The sequence below is a fragment of the Nerophis ophidion genome, linkage group LG07 (genome assembly GCF_033978795.1).
Source record: "Nerophis ophidion isolate RoL-2023_Sa linkage group LG07, RoL_Noph_v1.0, whole genome shotgun sequence".
Classification (NCBI taxonomy): Eukaryota; Metazoa; Chordata; class Actinopteri; order Syngnathiformes; family Syngnathidae; genus Nerophis; species Nerophis ophidion.
In genome coordinates, this window is record NC_084617.1 from 16728823 (window position 1) to 16746078 (window position 17256).

General features: G+C 39.5%; 1 protein-coding gene and 1 long non-coding RNA gene across 4 annotated transcripts in view; one reads left to right on the top strand and one right to left on the bottom strand.

Annotated features, from left to right (window-relative positions):
• plcd3a (phospholipase C, delta 3a) overlaps positions 1-17034 on the top strand; it is a 65609-nt gene extending 48575 nt beyond the window's left edge. For all 3 annotated transcript variants that reach the window (XM_061905467.1, XM_061905468.1, XM_061905466.1), the window contains 8 exons: positions 332-484; positions 1595-1747; positions 4432-4582; positions 4693-4809; positions 5261-5439; positions 7531-7666; positions 12968-13117; positions 13182-17034. In XM_061905467.1, the coding sequence (XP_061761451.1) occupies positions 332-484; positions 1595-1747; positions 4432-4582; positions 4693-4809; positions 5261-5439; positions 7531-7666; positions 12968-13117; positions 13182-13318 (1176 nt within the window). In that variant the 3' untranslated portion in view covers positions 13319-17034. The remainder of the gene's footprint in view (positions 1-331; positions 485-1594; positions 1748-4431; positions 4583-4692; positions 4810-5260; positions 5440-7530; positions 7667-12967; positions 13118-13181) is intronic.
• LOC133555958 (uncharacterized) lies at positions 150-1687 on the bottom strand. Its single transcript, XR_009807423.1, has 3 exons — positions 1575-1687; positions 1134-1209; positions 150-494 (listed from the first exon to the last, which is right to left on the bottom strand). It is a non-coding gene; the product is annotated as an uncharacterized LOC133555958 (long non-coding RNA).
• Positions 17035-17256: the final 222 nt, after the last annotated feature.

Sequence of the window (17256 nt, forward strand, 5' to 3'; positions counted from 1 at the left end):
GAAATCAAATTAATTACAAATTGTTGTTATTAATAATAATAATTATTATTATTATTAATAATATTAATAATACAAATGAAATAAAGGAAACATTAAAAATAAAAATTAAAGATTAAAAATAAAAACAATTACAAATGAAAACATTGTACAAACATTTTTTAAAAAGGAACAAAAATAGAAAATGAAAAAAAAAAATCCTCATGAAACGGTGAAACATGCTGTAAATAGCTGTAAAATACTTGTTTCTGGCAGTCACTCTGTAGAAACACACTCAACTTCTGTCTGTGGTCCCTTTGAGTTGTTGTGATTTCGCCATCGTTTTTCCCCGCAGGCGTCCCCGTACCCTTTAATCCTGTCCCTGGAGAACCATTGTTCCGTGGAGCAGCAGGTGGTCATGGCCAAACACCTTCACAACATCCTGGGCCACAAGCTGCTCACCAAGCCCATCAGCAGCCAGACGCTTAAGGATCTACCTTCACCTGAGGTACTACATACTGTACACACGCACACACACGCACACACACATTTGCGCGCACACACACACACACACTCAAATACACACTGACAGTGGTAAAATATTTCTTACAGAGTTGGAATGATTAACTACAAATCGAGTATTTTCTTAGCTTGAGCATAAAATAACTTTCTAAATAAGTTTTAACAGCCCTCTTGTTGTGATCCGCTGCTCGGATCATTCCATATTCGTGTTTCGTTCCATTTTTGTATTATAGTCTGCCTATGTTTGCCTTAGTTCCTTGTTTAGTCTGTTACCATGGTTGCTCATTAGTTTTCACCTGCCTTTGTTTTTGACGAACACCTGTTCATCGTGATTACTGCCTTATTTAAGCCTGCCCCTTTTGTGATTTCGTTCTCTGTTCCTAATTTGCTTTCATGCAACAAGTGACGACTTCTTTCTATGTATCTCCTCGCTAGCTTTTGCGCTACGCTTTGTTTATCCCTAGCTCTCATGCTAGTTGTTTTTGTTTTCCCTTCTTGTGCCTTTGTGGCTAGTGTTAGTGTTTCTGTTTGTTTCCCTAGCTCCCACGCTAGCGCCTTTTGTTTGCCTTTTCTGCCTCCCACCAGTATATTTGTTCTTAGCCTTTTATTAGTGAAATAAATTATTTGTTGCTTACCTTACGCTGTGTTCTTGCCCGACGCATCCTTGGAAGAACAAATCCGGCATCGCTATGCCCACCAAGCGTCACACCTCTAACATAAAATAACACCAACACAGTCACTTTAACACTCGTAGAGGAGGGACTGGAAGCTTTCCGAGGCTGAGCCAATCAGTTGCCACAGTACTAAACAGCGCACTCTAATTGATTTGGTCTCATCTAATGGCCAGTGTAACATTTATATTATTAGTTCATTTAGCCCTTTTGTGGTTAGGGGCAACTATAGATTTTTTTTAAAGATTAAGACAGACAGTATCGTATATATTTTGCAATGTATTTATACTTGTTTTCATTAACTGTTGATTCCTTTATTTCACTCATTATATTGTTTTTTTAGTAACAGTATTTTTAGAATGTGCCACAGGATGTTGGAAATTTATATGGACACCCTTGGTTTACCTAATGATGTTCCCTCGTAGGACCTGAGGGGACGTATCCTGGTCAAAGGGAAGAAGCAAATCCCTCACCTGGGCCAGCTGGGCAAGAACGGCAGCTACGGCAGCTTCTCCTCCAGCTCTGAAGACGAACAAGCAAGCAGCAACAAGAACACGCCCAAGAAAGATCCGGTCAAGGTCAGCTCTCAGGACCAGCCTCACTTTTTATTATTATTAATAACAATTGAGTAGGTACTCTCAAAAATGGTCCACTTACTGTAGGTTGTGTAGCTGCAGCTTCATCTGCTGGATGTGGAGGGTCACTGCACCACTTAGACCAAATGTTCTAGTAATGACAAATACAGAACATACAGTATATTATTGTTCCTGAACCTTTATCTGTTTTTTCACCCCTCCTGTCCAAAATGCCTTGCTCGATACGAGGCAACTGTCCATGACTTTTTCTGGAAGTTGGTCGTTTGTAATTCTGCTTACTAACAAACTAATACAGTGGAACCTCAATTTAAGAAATTAAATGGTCCTTGGTTCTTGTAAATTGAAATGTTTGTAGAGTGAAGCAAATGTCTCCATAAGAGACATTGTAAATATGAATAATGGGTTCCAGCCAGGTATACAGAAGCTATGGAGATGATATCAGTAGAAAAAAACTGCATTGAGTTTAGATAATATGAGTCATATATTGGAATATGGGATCCATTTTTGAAATTTGTTTTAAGTATTAAATGAACCAAAATATGACTTCTTATATCTTTGTGTAAAATATTGGACACAGTGTGTTATCAAGCTTATGAGATGTGATGCATTGTTAATTTTTTTTAATCATTTTTTTGTATTAACGTTTTTAATGATAATATTAATGAAGGATTTTTAATCACTGCTATTTTGAAATTGTTACTAATATTCATAATATTAATTTTTGTTTCACTGCTTTTAGATTGTACCGTGTCATGTTTGTGTGTCCTCAATTGCTCTGTTTATTGCTATTCTGAATGTTACTAGGTCGGGTTTGGTTTTGGAATTTGATTGCATTATTATGTATTGTTTTGTTGGATTGATTGATAAATTCATTAAAAAAAAAAATTTTTTAAATACAAAAAAATAAAAAAGCACAATATAAAGTGTTATACCATACTGGATATCGAACAAACATAACAAGTAGGTGATGAATCAACTATCTCTTTATTAACAAGCTAAAACAAAAACAATAACAAGCTAAACTGTCCTTTATGCGCTGCTCTTCCAACATACTCGCACATACAGAAGTCCATTTGGTGCCCTCACAAACGATCAGAAATCACAACAATCCTAAACTTCAGCAACCATATTGCAACAAATATAAACATTTTAAAAAGAAAGATGCACTTCTAATAACATTGAAAAAGGAGCAGCTCACGAGAGGAGAGAAAGGAGCTTACAGAGCGGTAGCATTTTGTCCTCTGCTTTACAGTTACTATAAAAACCACATTCCGAAATACCAAAATGTGATTGAAATGATGCAATAAACAACATTTGAATACAACACAGTGGAACCTTGATTTACTATCTTTTAGACTGAGCCAAATGTGCGAACTATGTGTCTGTGGACAAAAAATTCACTCATTCATTTTGCGTTCCGCCTGTAAGCTAAAAGCAGGGCGCAGCTTTTAAGTAAGGAGGCAGAGTCCTCCACGTTACTCGCAACACATTGCAGTCATCATCGGCGGTCACTCGAACAAGCATGACTATCCTCCTGGTAGGGGTGTATCCCTTTGCGGAGGATGCCTGCGCGTGAGTTTGTTATACGTGGGGAGACTGGTGCACAGACAGTCACCACGTGATCCTTGACAGAATCGGGTCAGGGTCCAGTGGCATGGAGTCCAAAATGACTGGGGACCCTTTTCTGCTGCAGCCATCTTCTGCCATTGCAGCCGTTGTGGTAGTTCTTAAATCTACCGTCTTCCGTCTGCTCCGCCGTTGAGGTCTTCACTTTATCCCTGGCAAGGGGGCAGTCAGGGACTAGGCCTTTGCCAAGGGCCACCTGGGGTAACAGTAGTCAAGGGGTTAACATCCTAGTGCCCCAAGACCCCATAGAGGAGCCTCCACTGCCGGATGCACTTTAACGTCATGCCCAGGACATGACATTGCAGTACACCACTAGTCAGTCACTACTCAGTCCTTCAGCGTGTGTCTGCCTTTGTTTCTGTTTTTTTCACCTTTTGACAAGTTTTGTCCATTTTGCTAACTCAACATGAGTCTTAAAAGCTTGGAAAAAGGAGGGAATCGCTGTTGGGTTAAAATGAAGACTATTTGTGAGGCATTCATTCATGGTGCTCGCAAATATGGAATAATCAACACAGCAGGCTTTGTACCACAGCAAGTTTTAATTGTGATTAGACCGGACTTTTCTTTGAAAAATATGCCAAAGCAGACTTATTTCACAAGGGAGGAGAAGAGCTAACTCTCGTTCAGTTGCGCTTTTTCCAAATCACACAAACACGGCCCCTTCTCCCAATCTTTTTCTTTCCCTCCTTCTATCTGCCCCTTTCTTGTCAGCTCCTCCTTTGCCTGTGGTATTGTAAATGGACTGTACTTTTTAAAAAATGTTTATTTGTGTGGTAATAGGATTTTTGTGATTTCTGATTGTTTGTGAGGGCACCTTCTGTTTGTGTGCCTATGTTGAGGACAGCAGCTTATTTACATTGTTTTTGTGGAGAACTGTATGCCATTATATAAGCGTTTTGATTTACGAACCCTGTTCAATCAAGTTCGTAGATCGAGGTTCCACGGTACATGATGTACATAGATAGAATCAAATGTCAGTTCACAGGTGACAAATAATGGACATGCCTTCTTGTTTTTTTTTCATCTTGTTTTCCTTGCAGGCCTGCTCCAAGTTGAGCGTGGAGCTGTCCGAGCTGGTGGTGTACTGCAGGAGCGTCCCTTTCTGCGGCTTCGCAAACGTGTGCGACAGACCCCCCGAAGAAATGTCCTCCTTCTCAGAGAACGACGCCCTCAAGCTCATCAAAGACTCTGGTATACAAAAATCCATGACCACATGTGACCAATACGATTGGCTTTGGGTGTGTAGTCACATGCGTATTTTTGTCCCTTGCCTTATTCCTCACCCATCTTTTCATTCGCAGGCAAGCTTTTTGTACGACACAACAGCAGGCAGCTGAGCCGGATCTACCCCTCGGGCCAGCGCTTGCAGTCATCCAACTATGATCCCCAGGAAATGTGGAACTGCGGCTGCCAGATGGGTTGGTGCTCCGATTCAAACGCTCTAAGGATCGCAGTAAATCAAATATATGAAACTGTCATTAAGTAACGTACCTCTTCCCAACAACAACACATTCAGTGACTTCAGACTTGTTTGCAGTGTGTGTGTGTGTGTGTGTGTGTGTGTGCGTGTGTGTGTGTGTGTGTGAGAGGACATGCTAACCGTATGTGTATGTGTGTGCACGCAGTGGCTCTGAACTTTCAGACGCAACATAACAGTGACAACAGTAACATAACTCTTCCCAACAACAACACATTCAGTGACTTCAGACTTGTTTGCAGTGTGTGTGTGTGTGTGTGTGTGTGAGTGTGTGTGTGTGTGTGTGTGTGTGTGTGTGTGTGTGCGTGTGTGTGTGTGTGTGTGTGTGTGTGTGTGTGTGTGTGTGTGTGAGAGACGACATGCTAACCGTATGTGTATGTGTGTGCACGCAGTGGCTCTGAACTTTCAGACGCCCGGCGAGCAGATGGACCTGAACCAGGGCCGCTTCCTGCCAAACGGCCGCTGCGGCTACGTCCTGAAGCCCGGCTTCCTGTGTTCCGGCGACTCCGACTTCAACCCGGAAAACACGGGCGGCGGCCCCGGCCACATCCCCACCCAGCTGACTATACGAGTAATTGGCGTCTGACTAATATTCTTCATCGGGTGACTCAGATTCATTCGCAAAAATAACAATTTGGCATCCACATTTTGGATTGACGACAATGCCGATTTAAGTAAAGCGCCGAAAATGATGGAATGATTGAGCTGCATATGACTCAACAAATTGTCTCAATTTTTTTTTTTTAATGAGATCAATGAAAAATGCTCCCAATTTTCATGAATGATTACCCAGGACACGTTGGAAAGACTATGTCTCCCGGCTGGCCTGGGAACGCCTCGGGATACCCCGGGAAGAGCTAGACGAAGTGGCTGGAGATAGGGAAGTCTGGGCTTCCCTGCTTAGGCTGCTGCCCCCGCGACCCGACCTCGGATAAGCGGAAGATGATGGATGGATGGATGGATTAACTACCCTAGTACATAGTAGTAGCGTTTTATTTTGGACATGTTAAAAACAATGACAAATACATAATAATACACTAGAAATGATTTTAATAACAATTTCAGTAACAACTACTTCTCAATTCAAACACAAAAAAAATTCAAACAATACATAATACAGGGGTGTCCAAACTACGGACCACTGGCCAAGTTTGGCCCGCCGGCATCCTCAGTTCAGCCCAGGAGAAGTCATGAGTTTAATCAGAAATCTAGCCCGCGCATTTTGATTGATTGATTGATACTTTTATTAGTAGATTGCACAGTTCAGTACATATTCCGTACAATTGACCACTAAAAGGTAACACCCGAATACGTTTTTCAACTTGTTTAAGTCGGGGTCCACGTTAATCAATTGCTAATTTATTTTAGATATCTGACAACCTGTTTGCTGCAAATTTTCCCCCGTCTTGTAAACAACATGAGCAAGTTAGGTCAATGACAATGAATTGCTTTTTAAAAAGAACACATCACAGCATTTACTGTGATAACCTTTCCTACTCCATCCATCCATTTCCAACCGCGTGTCCCTCCCGGGGTCGTGGTGGGTGCTGGAGCCTCTCTCAGCTACATTTGGGCGGAAGGCAGGGTACACTCTGGACAAGTGGCCACCTCATCACAGTGCTAACACAGATAGACAGACAATATTTACACTCACATTCACAAACTCGAGCCAATTTGGTGTTGCCAATCAACCTATCCCCAGGTGCATGTCTTTGGCGGTGGGAGGAAGCCGGAATACCCGGAGGGAACCCACACAGTCACAGGGAGAACATGCAAACTCCACACAGAAAGACCACGAGCAGGGCTCGAACCTTGGACCTACATAGATAAAGCATTATATTAAAGTTAAAGTTAAAGTACCAATGATTGTCACACACACACTAGGTGTGGTGAAATGTGTCCTCTGCATTTGACCCATCCCCTTGATCACCCCCTGGGAAGTGAGGGGAGCAGTGTGCATTAACATAAAAAAAGCAATTTAACCAACCAAAGAAAAGCAATTTTAACCAACCAAAAAAATGGATTAAAAAAATTGTGCTGTTTGTTTTTTATCAAAATGAGTAATTCAACATTCATGTCTACAATGAAGACGTTTTGTAGTGCACAGCTTTTCGAAGTGGGGTTTGAAGCACGATGCACGGTACTGATAAAGTATATTCCCTGGGGTCACATTGCACCAGCACCTCCCCCTTCCCCCTCACCCTATTTGAGAAGGATGGACATATTCAAACTTATTTTATTTTATATTTCAATTCTTTTCATACTTACATCAATTTGCCTATCTTATTTACTTGTTTTACAATTTTGTTTGAGTCTTTATTTCAACATCTTTATTTATTTGTTTTCGTTTAACATTGTACTGTATCTTGCTTTTTCTTTTTTTTTACTAATATTTGCTTATGTTTTTTTTATTTATTTCACAACTTTTCCTTCTTTCCTTCATTCCTTCATTATTGCATAAGCTACAGTATCTAGCTCTATTGCTACACACTCTATATTGTTTCTTTCTTTCTTTTCTTGGTTTTCCTGAAAAGATACGTAAATCGTTAAGATTAAATAATCTCTGCTCTTTTTCGAATATGTCGAATAGTGCAGTTGTAACAAAACCAGAAAGAGTAACTTTTGAGCCTTAAATGCAATCCTGTTTTTTTTTTTTTTTCAGGTAATATCAGCGCAGCAACTTCCAAAAATCAATACGGTCAAGGCAAGCTCCATTGTGGACCCACGGGTGTGGGTGGAAATCCACGGGGTGGCTATCGACAACACCCGAGACAAAACCCATCGCATTGACAACAACGGTATTTGGTTATGTAGATACATTAATTATTACATCTGTGGGATATAGTGTTTATTTTGTTTTGAATTATCCTCTACACCAGGTTGTCCAAACTTTTTCCACTAAGGGCCGCACCCTGAAAATTGAAAGCATTTAGGGGCTATTTTGACAGTTTTCATTGTCAAAACCAATACAATACTGTGTGTTGATTTTTTTAATTTGGTCCCATATGTCATTTATTTTAATTTTTTTATTAAACCCCTTAAATCTCTCGATCACCTTTAGGTTTATCTGTAGATATAAAGTTTTTCCTTATTACTATTATTATTTATGTTTTTTATGGCAAAAACACAAAATATACAATGTATTCCCCAAAAAGATTTTCAAAGTGGAATATCTGATGTGAAATATTTAGAGCCTTGAATAGGTCGATAATTCATAGCAACATTGGTTTTAATTCATCATTATTATTATTTTTTGATCAATGACAGTTAAAAACAAAAATACAACAAAAAATATTGGAGATCCAAAAGGGCCCTACTCATAAGTGTTAAGTATTTTTTTTTACTTTTAAAGTTTAAAAGGGAAATGCACTTTTTGGGGAATTTTGCCTGTCATTTACTATCATTATGAGAGACAAGAACACATGTCTTTTTATGGGTGGTATTTTAAAGATGATAAAAAATGCTTGGAAGATGCGACTAATGTGAGTCACAGTTATAGTCTTCAATGCCCTCTAAAACAACTTCAAAACCCTCCATCAACGTTTTATATACACAATGCAAAGCTATATAATGTGGTAACAGACACTTTCATAACAATATGTAATATGTAAACATATACCGTATTTTGATCATTTCAACCATTGCCGGAACTAATTCCTCGGCACATTTATTTCCGTTTCCACAGCAGTGCACTTCCGACTTCTGGCAATAACTGGTGTTCCTACTTTTGGAAACAAACGCGTGTGTGTATTCTAATCATGGAAATACTTGGTAACAAACAACAACAACAACTATTTTTGGACAAATGAGGATTCACAACCTTATAGTTTTGAAGCTGACTGAGGATGAACTACTGATTATGGAAGCGAGCACGAAGAAGAGAGTAAAACTTTGGAGCAGACAAAAGCCGAGAGAGTAAGATGAAAGTGACTCAAAACCGCAAATGTGGAATTTGAAGCCAAGCCATTTCGACATAAATGGCGTGCTTTCCCAAATAAACCGGAAAAAATGTCCCCAGCCAGATGGAACAAACAAACAATTGGTCATCAAGTAAATCACACTTTATATCGATCATGATACACGCAGCACGCCATGCATGTTATTACAACTACAGTACATACACTGTCTGGCTAGTACATACACTGTCTGGCTAGCTGTGTACAAACAAAACATGAAATGTGGGCTAATACTTTACAGATATTGTATTATGATTGATCATGTTTCTCAGTCAGTACAGATTGGTGTCTTTCCGCATTGTGTTGTGTATTAGACAACACAATGTTGTTATAGAAGCTAACTTACTGTATCCCTCGCCGTAGCTAGCTTTTACGGCTAATAGTGAAGAACGTCGATGTGTTACTACACTAGAAAAAGATTTCCTCAATGTACTCTCTCACAATAACAATGTCGCTACAGTTTGGTTATTGCACAGCAGGGGTCACCAACCTTTTTGAAACCAAGAGCTACTTCTTGGGTACTGATTAATGCGAAGAGCTACCAGTTTGATACACACTTAAGAAAATTGCCAGAAATAGCCAATTTGCTCAAATTATTCTTAATAAAAAAATCTATATATATATTAAAAAAATGGGTATTTCTGTCTGTCATTCCGTGGTAAAATTTGTTTTCTTTTACGTAAGGTTTTTTGAAAAGAATAAATTATGAAAAAACACTTAATTGAACGGTTTAAAAGAGAAGAAAACAGGAAAAAAATTAAAATTAAAATTAAATTTTGAAACATAGTTTATTTTCAATTTCAACTCTTTAAAATTCAAAATTCTACAGAAAAAAAGAAGAGAAAAACTAGCTTATTCGAATCTTTTTGAAAAAATTAAAAAAAGAATTTATGGAACATCATTAGTCATTTTTCCTGATTAAGATTAATTTTACAATTTTGATGACATGTTTTAAATAGGTTAAATCCAATCTGCACTTTGTTAGAATATATAACAAATTCGACCAAGCTATAGTTCTAACAAAGACAAATCATTATTTCTTCTGGATTTTCCAGAACCAGAATTTTAAAAGAAATTCAAAAGACTTTGAAATAAGATTTACATTTGATTCTAAAGATTTTCTAGTTTTTCCAGAATATTTTTGGGGAATTTTAATCATAATAAGTTTGAATAAATATTTCACAAATATTCTTCGGCGAACAAACAGAAGCTAAAATGAAGAATTAAATTCAAATGTATTTATTATCCTTTACAATAAAAAAATTCATATACTTGAAAATTGATTTAAATTGTCAGGAAAGAAGAGGAATGAATTTAAAAGGTAAAAAGGTATATGTGTTTAAAAATCCTAAAATCATTTTTAAGGTTGTATTTTTTCTCTAAAATTGTCTTTCTGAAAGTTATAAGAAGCAAAGTAAAAAAATAAATGAATTTCCATCCATCCATCCATCATCTTCCGCTTATCCGAGGTCGGGTCGCGGGGGCAGCAGCCTAAGCAGGGAAGCCCAGACTTCCCTCTCACCAGCCATTTCGTCTAGCTCTTCACGGGGGATCCCGAGGCGTTACCTGGCCAGCCGGGAGACATAGTCTTCCCAACGTGTCCTGGGTCTTCCCCGTGGCCTCCTACCAACTGGACGTGCCCTAAACACCTCCCTAGGGAGGCGTTTGGGTGGCATCCTGACCAGAGCCCGAACCACCTCATCTGGCTCCTATCGATGTGGAGGAGCAGCGGCTTTACGTTGAGCTCCTCCCGGATGGCAGAGCTTCTCACCCTATCGCTAAGGGAGAGCCCCGCCACCCGGCGGAGGAAACTCATTTCGGCCGCTTGTACCCGTGATCTTATCCTTTCGGTCATGACCCAGAGCTCATGACCATAGGTGAGGATGGGAACGTAGATCGACCGGTAAATTGAGAGCTTTGCCTTCCGGCTCAGCTCCTTCTTCACCACAACGGATCGATACAACGTCCGCATTACTGTAGACGCCGCACCAATCCGCCTGTCGATCTCACTCTTCCCCCACTCGTGAACGAGACTCCTAGGTACTTGAACTCCTCCACTTGGGGCAGGGTCTCCTCCCCAACCCGGAGATGGCCCTCCACCCTTTTCCGGGCGAGAACCATGGACTCGGACTTGGAGGGGCTGATTCTCATTCCGGTCGCTTCACACTCGGCTGCGAACCGATCCAGTGAGAGCTGAAGATCCCGGCCAGATAAAGCCATCAGGACTACATCATCTGCAAAAAGCAGAGATAAATGAATTTATTTAAACAAAGGAAGACTAAGTCTTTAAAATATTTTCTTGGATTTTCAAATTCTATTTGAGTTTTGTCTCTCTTAGAATTAAAGATGTCGAGCAAAGCGAGACCAGCTTGCTAGTAAATAAATACAATTTTAAAAATAGAGGCAGGTCACTGGTAAGTGCTGCTATTTGAGCTATTTTTAGAACAGGCCAGCGGGCGACTCATCTGGTCCTTACGGGCTACCTGGTGCCCGCGGGCACCGCGTTGGTGACTCCTGTTGTACAGGGTACGGAACCTAAATGAAGTATTATTGATTGTTTTTTTTAATGCTTTTTTAAAGTGATTTAGAGGTAGAATTGATTGCTCCCGTTAGCTGCATTGCCAGCCACCAATAACGAGCCGATTTGTATTTGTTAGAATGCAAAAAATACAAAAAAAAAACCTTTTGTCTTCTTGTTTCTCATAATGACTCTGAACAATAGGCAGACTTCCCCCCAAAAAAGTGCAGTTCCTCTTTAACTCTTTCGATAAACTTCAGATCCAGTTGTCGAGTATAAGTTATTATGATTTTTTTATGCACTTTTTGTCTCATAAAACTCTGTTTTTTTATAGGGCTAATAAACAAAATAGTGAAGAAAGTGTAATCCTTAATGTGAAGTAATTTGAGCAATGACAGCTTTAAAGAAAAATCTTGCCTGCATGGCCGCTTTGTTATTTGAGTCAAAATTGCATTTTTTTTGTTGTTATTTTTCACCTGTTGCTCTTTTATTCCACTTTATAATATTTTTTAACTGTATTTTGAAAAAGCAAACTACAATTTTCTACCCAAGAATGTACAACAATTCTTCTCAACAAAAAAGGAGAAATATAATCTTAAGAGAAAAATGTAATTTAAAACATTTGTACGCATGTACAACAGTTAAGACCTTCAGTATATCAGTATGTGGATTTCAATTATGAAATGGATTAACCAAAGAAATCAAACAATGTAGTAATATGATCCACTTCAAGAAATTCTTCAAACTTAAAGTGTTTACAAAGTACAAAGAAGAAGAACCATGATAGACATTCTGAATTGATTCCATCCATCCATTCATTTTCTAGATATTCTTATTTATTTTATATGAAATAGAACTGGGCTTCACGGTGGTAGAGGGGTTAGTGCGTCTGCCTCACAATACAAAGTTCCTGCAGTCCTGGGTTCAAATCCAGGCTCGGGATCTTTCTGTGTGGAGTTTGCATGTCCTCCCCGTGAATGCGTGGGTTCCCTCCGGGTACTCCGGCTTCCTCCCACTTCCAAAGACACTTCCAACACTAAATTGGCCCTAGTGTGTGAATGTTGTCTGTCTATCTGTGTTGGCCCTGCGATGAGGTGGCGACTTGTCCAGGGTGTACCCCGCCTTCCGCCCGACTGTAGCTGAGATAGGCGCCAGTGCCCCCTGCGACCCCAAAAGGGAATAAGCAGTAGAAAATGGATGGATGGATGAAATAGAACTTACTTCACTAATTATTATGTATTTATTTATTTTTAATGTTATTAGATATGGAGTATGCTGTGAATAATTTGAGATAGGAAGTGAACAAAAGTTTTAGCAACTGCTATGTAAAGGAAAGAGGGTAGGATTAAATAAGTTCTGCTTCTTCCTACTCCTTTTCGAACATGTTGAATAGAGAAACTGGAAATTGTGATGTATGATGCTGTATGCATGCATGTTCCAAATAAACACAAACACAACTCAACAATGTGCCGCGGGCCGTTAAAAATGTAGGCGATGGCTGCAAATTGTCCCTGTCTTACATGTATGTGGCATGCATCTTGGGCATGTTTATCGGTGGTGTGACTGATTGCAGACAATTTCAAAACAGCGCCACACTCACAGCAGCTCTCGTGCGCCCCCTGCAGGTTTCAACCCACGCTGGGACTGCACGCTCAGCTTCCAACTGCAGGTGCCGGAGCTGGCCCTGGTGCGCTTCATGATCGAGGACCACGACCACACGGCCAAAAACGACTTCGTGGGACAGTACACGTTACCGTTCACCAGCCTGCGCACAGGTGCTGGCGAGCACGATATCCAAACACCGAGAATGTCGTGTTAATACTGTATCTGTCGTCTCAGGCTACAGACACGTCCACTTGCTGAAGGCGGACGGGTCCAGGCTGGCCCCGGCCACGCTCTTCGTCCACGTCCAGGTGGCCCGCAAAGGAGTGCCCATCAAAATTGTGCCTGAAGGTTCGGATTCTCCTAAAGTGTGACCTCCATTGGAATAATGTGACAAAAGTCAACTCCGAATAACTAAAATGTCAAGTTATAGAGTACAGTTCCATCCATCCATCCGTCCATCTTCTACTGCTTGACCCTCTCGGAGTCGCGGTTGTTCCTGGAAAAGATGATTATTAGTGTTTAGCCACCAAACGATACGATCCAAATCCAATTCTTGGGGGTCACGATTCATTTCAGAATGTGTTTTTGATTCAAATCAATTCTCGCAATGAATTATTTAGTAGGGGTGTGAATCTTTGGGCACCTAACGATTCGATTTGATTCCTGGGGTGATGATTCAATTCAGAATCGATTCTCGATTCAACATGATTCTTGATTCAAATTCATTCAAACCGCTTCTCACAATGTCATATTTGGCGTTATACTGATGAAGAAACTTTCTGAAAACAGGTGACAAGTTTTAAAAGCTCCTTCTGGTTGCAAAACATATTTTATTAAAAAGTGATTCTTATAAAATAAAGTGAAATAATAATTTTTTAAATTTTGTTTATTTTTCAAAGTTATTTTTTTGAAACTTATGAATTGATTTAGAAACAGAATGAATACGAATCGTGATTTGAATGTGAATCGATTTTTTTATGCACACCAATTACCGTATTTTCTTAGATTGCCGCTGGGGCGCTAATTTATTTAAAACCTCTTCTCACTCCTGCGCTTACCAAAGGCATGCGGTAAAAGTAAGCATGCGCTAATTATTTTAAAACCTCTTCTCACTCCGGCACTTACCAAAAGCATGCAGTAAAAATTTGAGTGTGATGTAAGCTTGGGCCTTAAATCCTACTAAATAGCTCTTAATCTTCTTCCCTTTATGCGATTTCAAATTACCGGTATTGAAGCCAGCTACCTCCATTTTAAAAATGATGACAGGGGAAGTGTCACTCGTGACGTCACGAGTTTGACCAGGCGGTAATACTAAGCATGCGCTAATTATTTTGCGAAGCGAGTTTGACCCGGCAGTAATTCAAGGCAGGCGCATACTATATATGCCCTGCGGCAATTCAAGGAAATACGGTAGTTGGTTTTAATGATTTTAATGAAACTTTCAAAACAAGTTACAGGTTAGAAAACCTCCTTCTGCATGCATGCAAATGACTTAAAAACTTATTTTTAAAAACTGATTCTTTAGAATGAATAAGAATCGGGATTCAGATGTAAATGAATTTTTTTGTGCACCCCTAATGATTATTAATACTGTCACCAATTAACAATAATTGCGAATTAGATAAATAACAAAGGAATGTGTTTTAATTTTATTACTCTTACTGTACTTTGGCACTTTTAAAGTGGAAATGCATTTTTGGGGGAATTTTGCCTATCATTAACTACCCCTATGAGAGACAAGAACACCAATGTATTTTTCCTTTTTTTTTTTGCATTCCAACATGTAATAATCAGCCCGTTCCAGGTGGATAGCAATGCTGCAAGTGGAGCAATGCTGCAAGTGGAGCAATGCATCACTCTAAAAATGCATTTCAAAAACCACCAGCAATTCTTTATTTACATTTCATTACCTGTATAACAACCAAGCTGTATCAACATTGTTATTGTAAGAGCAAACACTGAGGACCTCTTTTTCTAGCGTAGTAACACATCGCCTTGCAACGGCATGCTACGGCATTAGCCTTAAACACGCTTTTGCGTCAGCAGCTGAATGGCTTTTTAGTTTTTAATACACAACACAATGTGACAGGACACCAATGTGTTTTCACTGAAAAACATGAACAATCATATTACAGTATCTGTAAAGTATTAGCCCACATGTTTATGTTTTTTAGTACACAGCTAGCTTGACAGTATATGTACTGTAGTTATACTAAAAAGCATGATGACTCACTTGTTGGACAGTTATCAGTTTGGTCCAGCTGTCCAGGGATGTTTCCAGTAGATTTTGGGTAAGCACTCCATTTCTGTCGGAATAGCTTGCCTCCAAGTTCAGCATTTACAGTATCAAGTCACGACGGTCCTGAATCACTCGGCTTACATATGTTCCAACCTTTCATCCTCTGTTCGCTTAGCTTCTCATTGGTCCTCTGTATATTCAGCTTCAGAAAAGACAAGGTTGTGCCTCATTTGTCCAAAAATAATATATATTTTTTGTCGTCCATGAATAGAAGTGAAGTGAATTATATTTATATAGCGCTTTTTCTCTAGTGACTCAAAGCGCTTTACATAGTGACACCCAGTAGCTAAGTTACATTCAAACCAGTGTGGGTGGCACTGGAAGCAGGTGGGTAAAGTGTCTTGCCCAAGGACACAACGGCAGTGACTAGGATGGCGGAAGCGGGAATTGAACCTACAACCCTCAAGTTGCTGGCACGGCCACTCTACCAACCGCCCCAACACACTCGCGTTTGTTGCCAGTAAAAGGAAGTGCTTTGCACTGAAATAAATGCACCCAGGAAATATGTTTTGGTAATGATTAAAATGACCAAAATATGGTAATTATTGCACATATTACATATTGTAATGAATATATCTGTTACTACATTATATATATATATATATATATATATATATATATATATATATATATATATACTTGCAGTGTGTACATAAAAGGATGATGGGGGGTTGTGAAGGTGTTTTAGAGGGCTTTGAAGGCAACATAGAGGACTCCCATTAGCTGCATCCTGCAAGCGTTTTATTTATTTTAGTCCGTCCATCCATCCATTTCCTACCGCTTGTCCCTTTCGGGATTGCGGTGGGTGCTGGAGCTTTTCTCAGCTGCATTCGGGTGGAAGGCGGGGTGCACCCTGGACAACTCGCCACATCGTCACAGGGCCAACACAGATAGACAGACAACATTCAAACTCACATTCACACACTAGGGCCAATTTTAGTGTTGCCAATTAACCTATCCCCAGGTGCATGTCTTTGGAGGTGGGAGGAAACCGGAGTACCCGGACAGAACCGGCGCAGTCACGGGGAGAACAGGCAAACTCCACACACAAAGATCCTGAGCCTGGGATTGAACTCAGGACCTTCGTATTGTGAGGCACATGCACTAAACCCTGTACCGCAATGCTGTTACTTTTAGTATCCTAAAAAAAAAGGACATGTGTTCTTATCTCTCATAAAGATTGTGAATGATAGGCAAAATTCCAAAAAAGTGCAGTTCCTTTTTAATATCTCTTATATGTTTTTTTTTACCTCCACGACTTGAACTTAATGAGCAGTATTATCTTAAAGGCAAACGTTTACTCGTCCTCTCTATGCTACATTTCACATGAGCTTACCAGTTGAGTCAACGCACATTAGACTTTTGTATGTTTGCTCACAAATCTTCCTTGTCCTCTGTGTTGCCAAAACATTGCAAATTCATTAGATGATGTTCTTTGTATTGAATTGGGAAATGGTCCCTATACATGAAGTGTTGCGCATGGATTACTTAGTGTAGGACTTTCAATAAATGTCCAAAATATCTTAATTTAAACCTTGCAGTATTACAAGTTGTTAACATATGTTTAGTTTCATGCAGTGGTTTATTTATTTTAACTAATAACTTCATTGCTAATGACATGATATATAATGTTTTATTACATACAGATCAGCTCAAAGTCATTAATACCATTGTCTCATTCTGTGTTTATCCTCGTTTTGTAACAAAGCACTTACAGGTGCGATTTGTCTTTTTAACAAACACTTCTTAATGCCCTCCTGCAAGTGCCAATAAAGTTTTATTAATAGATGTTTTGTGTATGCCATGTGGGTCTCATTTTTGTGCAAAGGATTTCTCAGAAGCATATTTGTATATATTTATTTTCCCCTTTGAAAGCGACAAAGACACTTGAGATGTGACTGTCGCGACTGAATCAAGTCTTTTGAAGTGAATGATCAGCTGTTCGTTTGGGAGTCATTGTTTTTGCACATGCAAATTTAGCGTCAGCAACTTTGCACCTGACTGTCAACT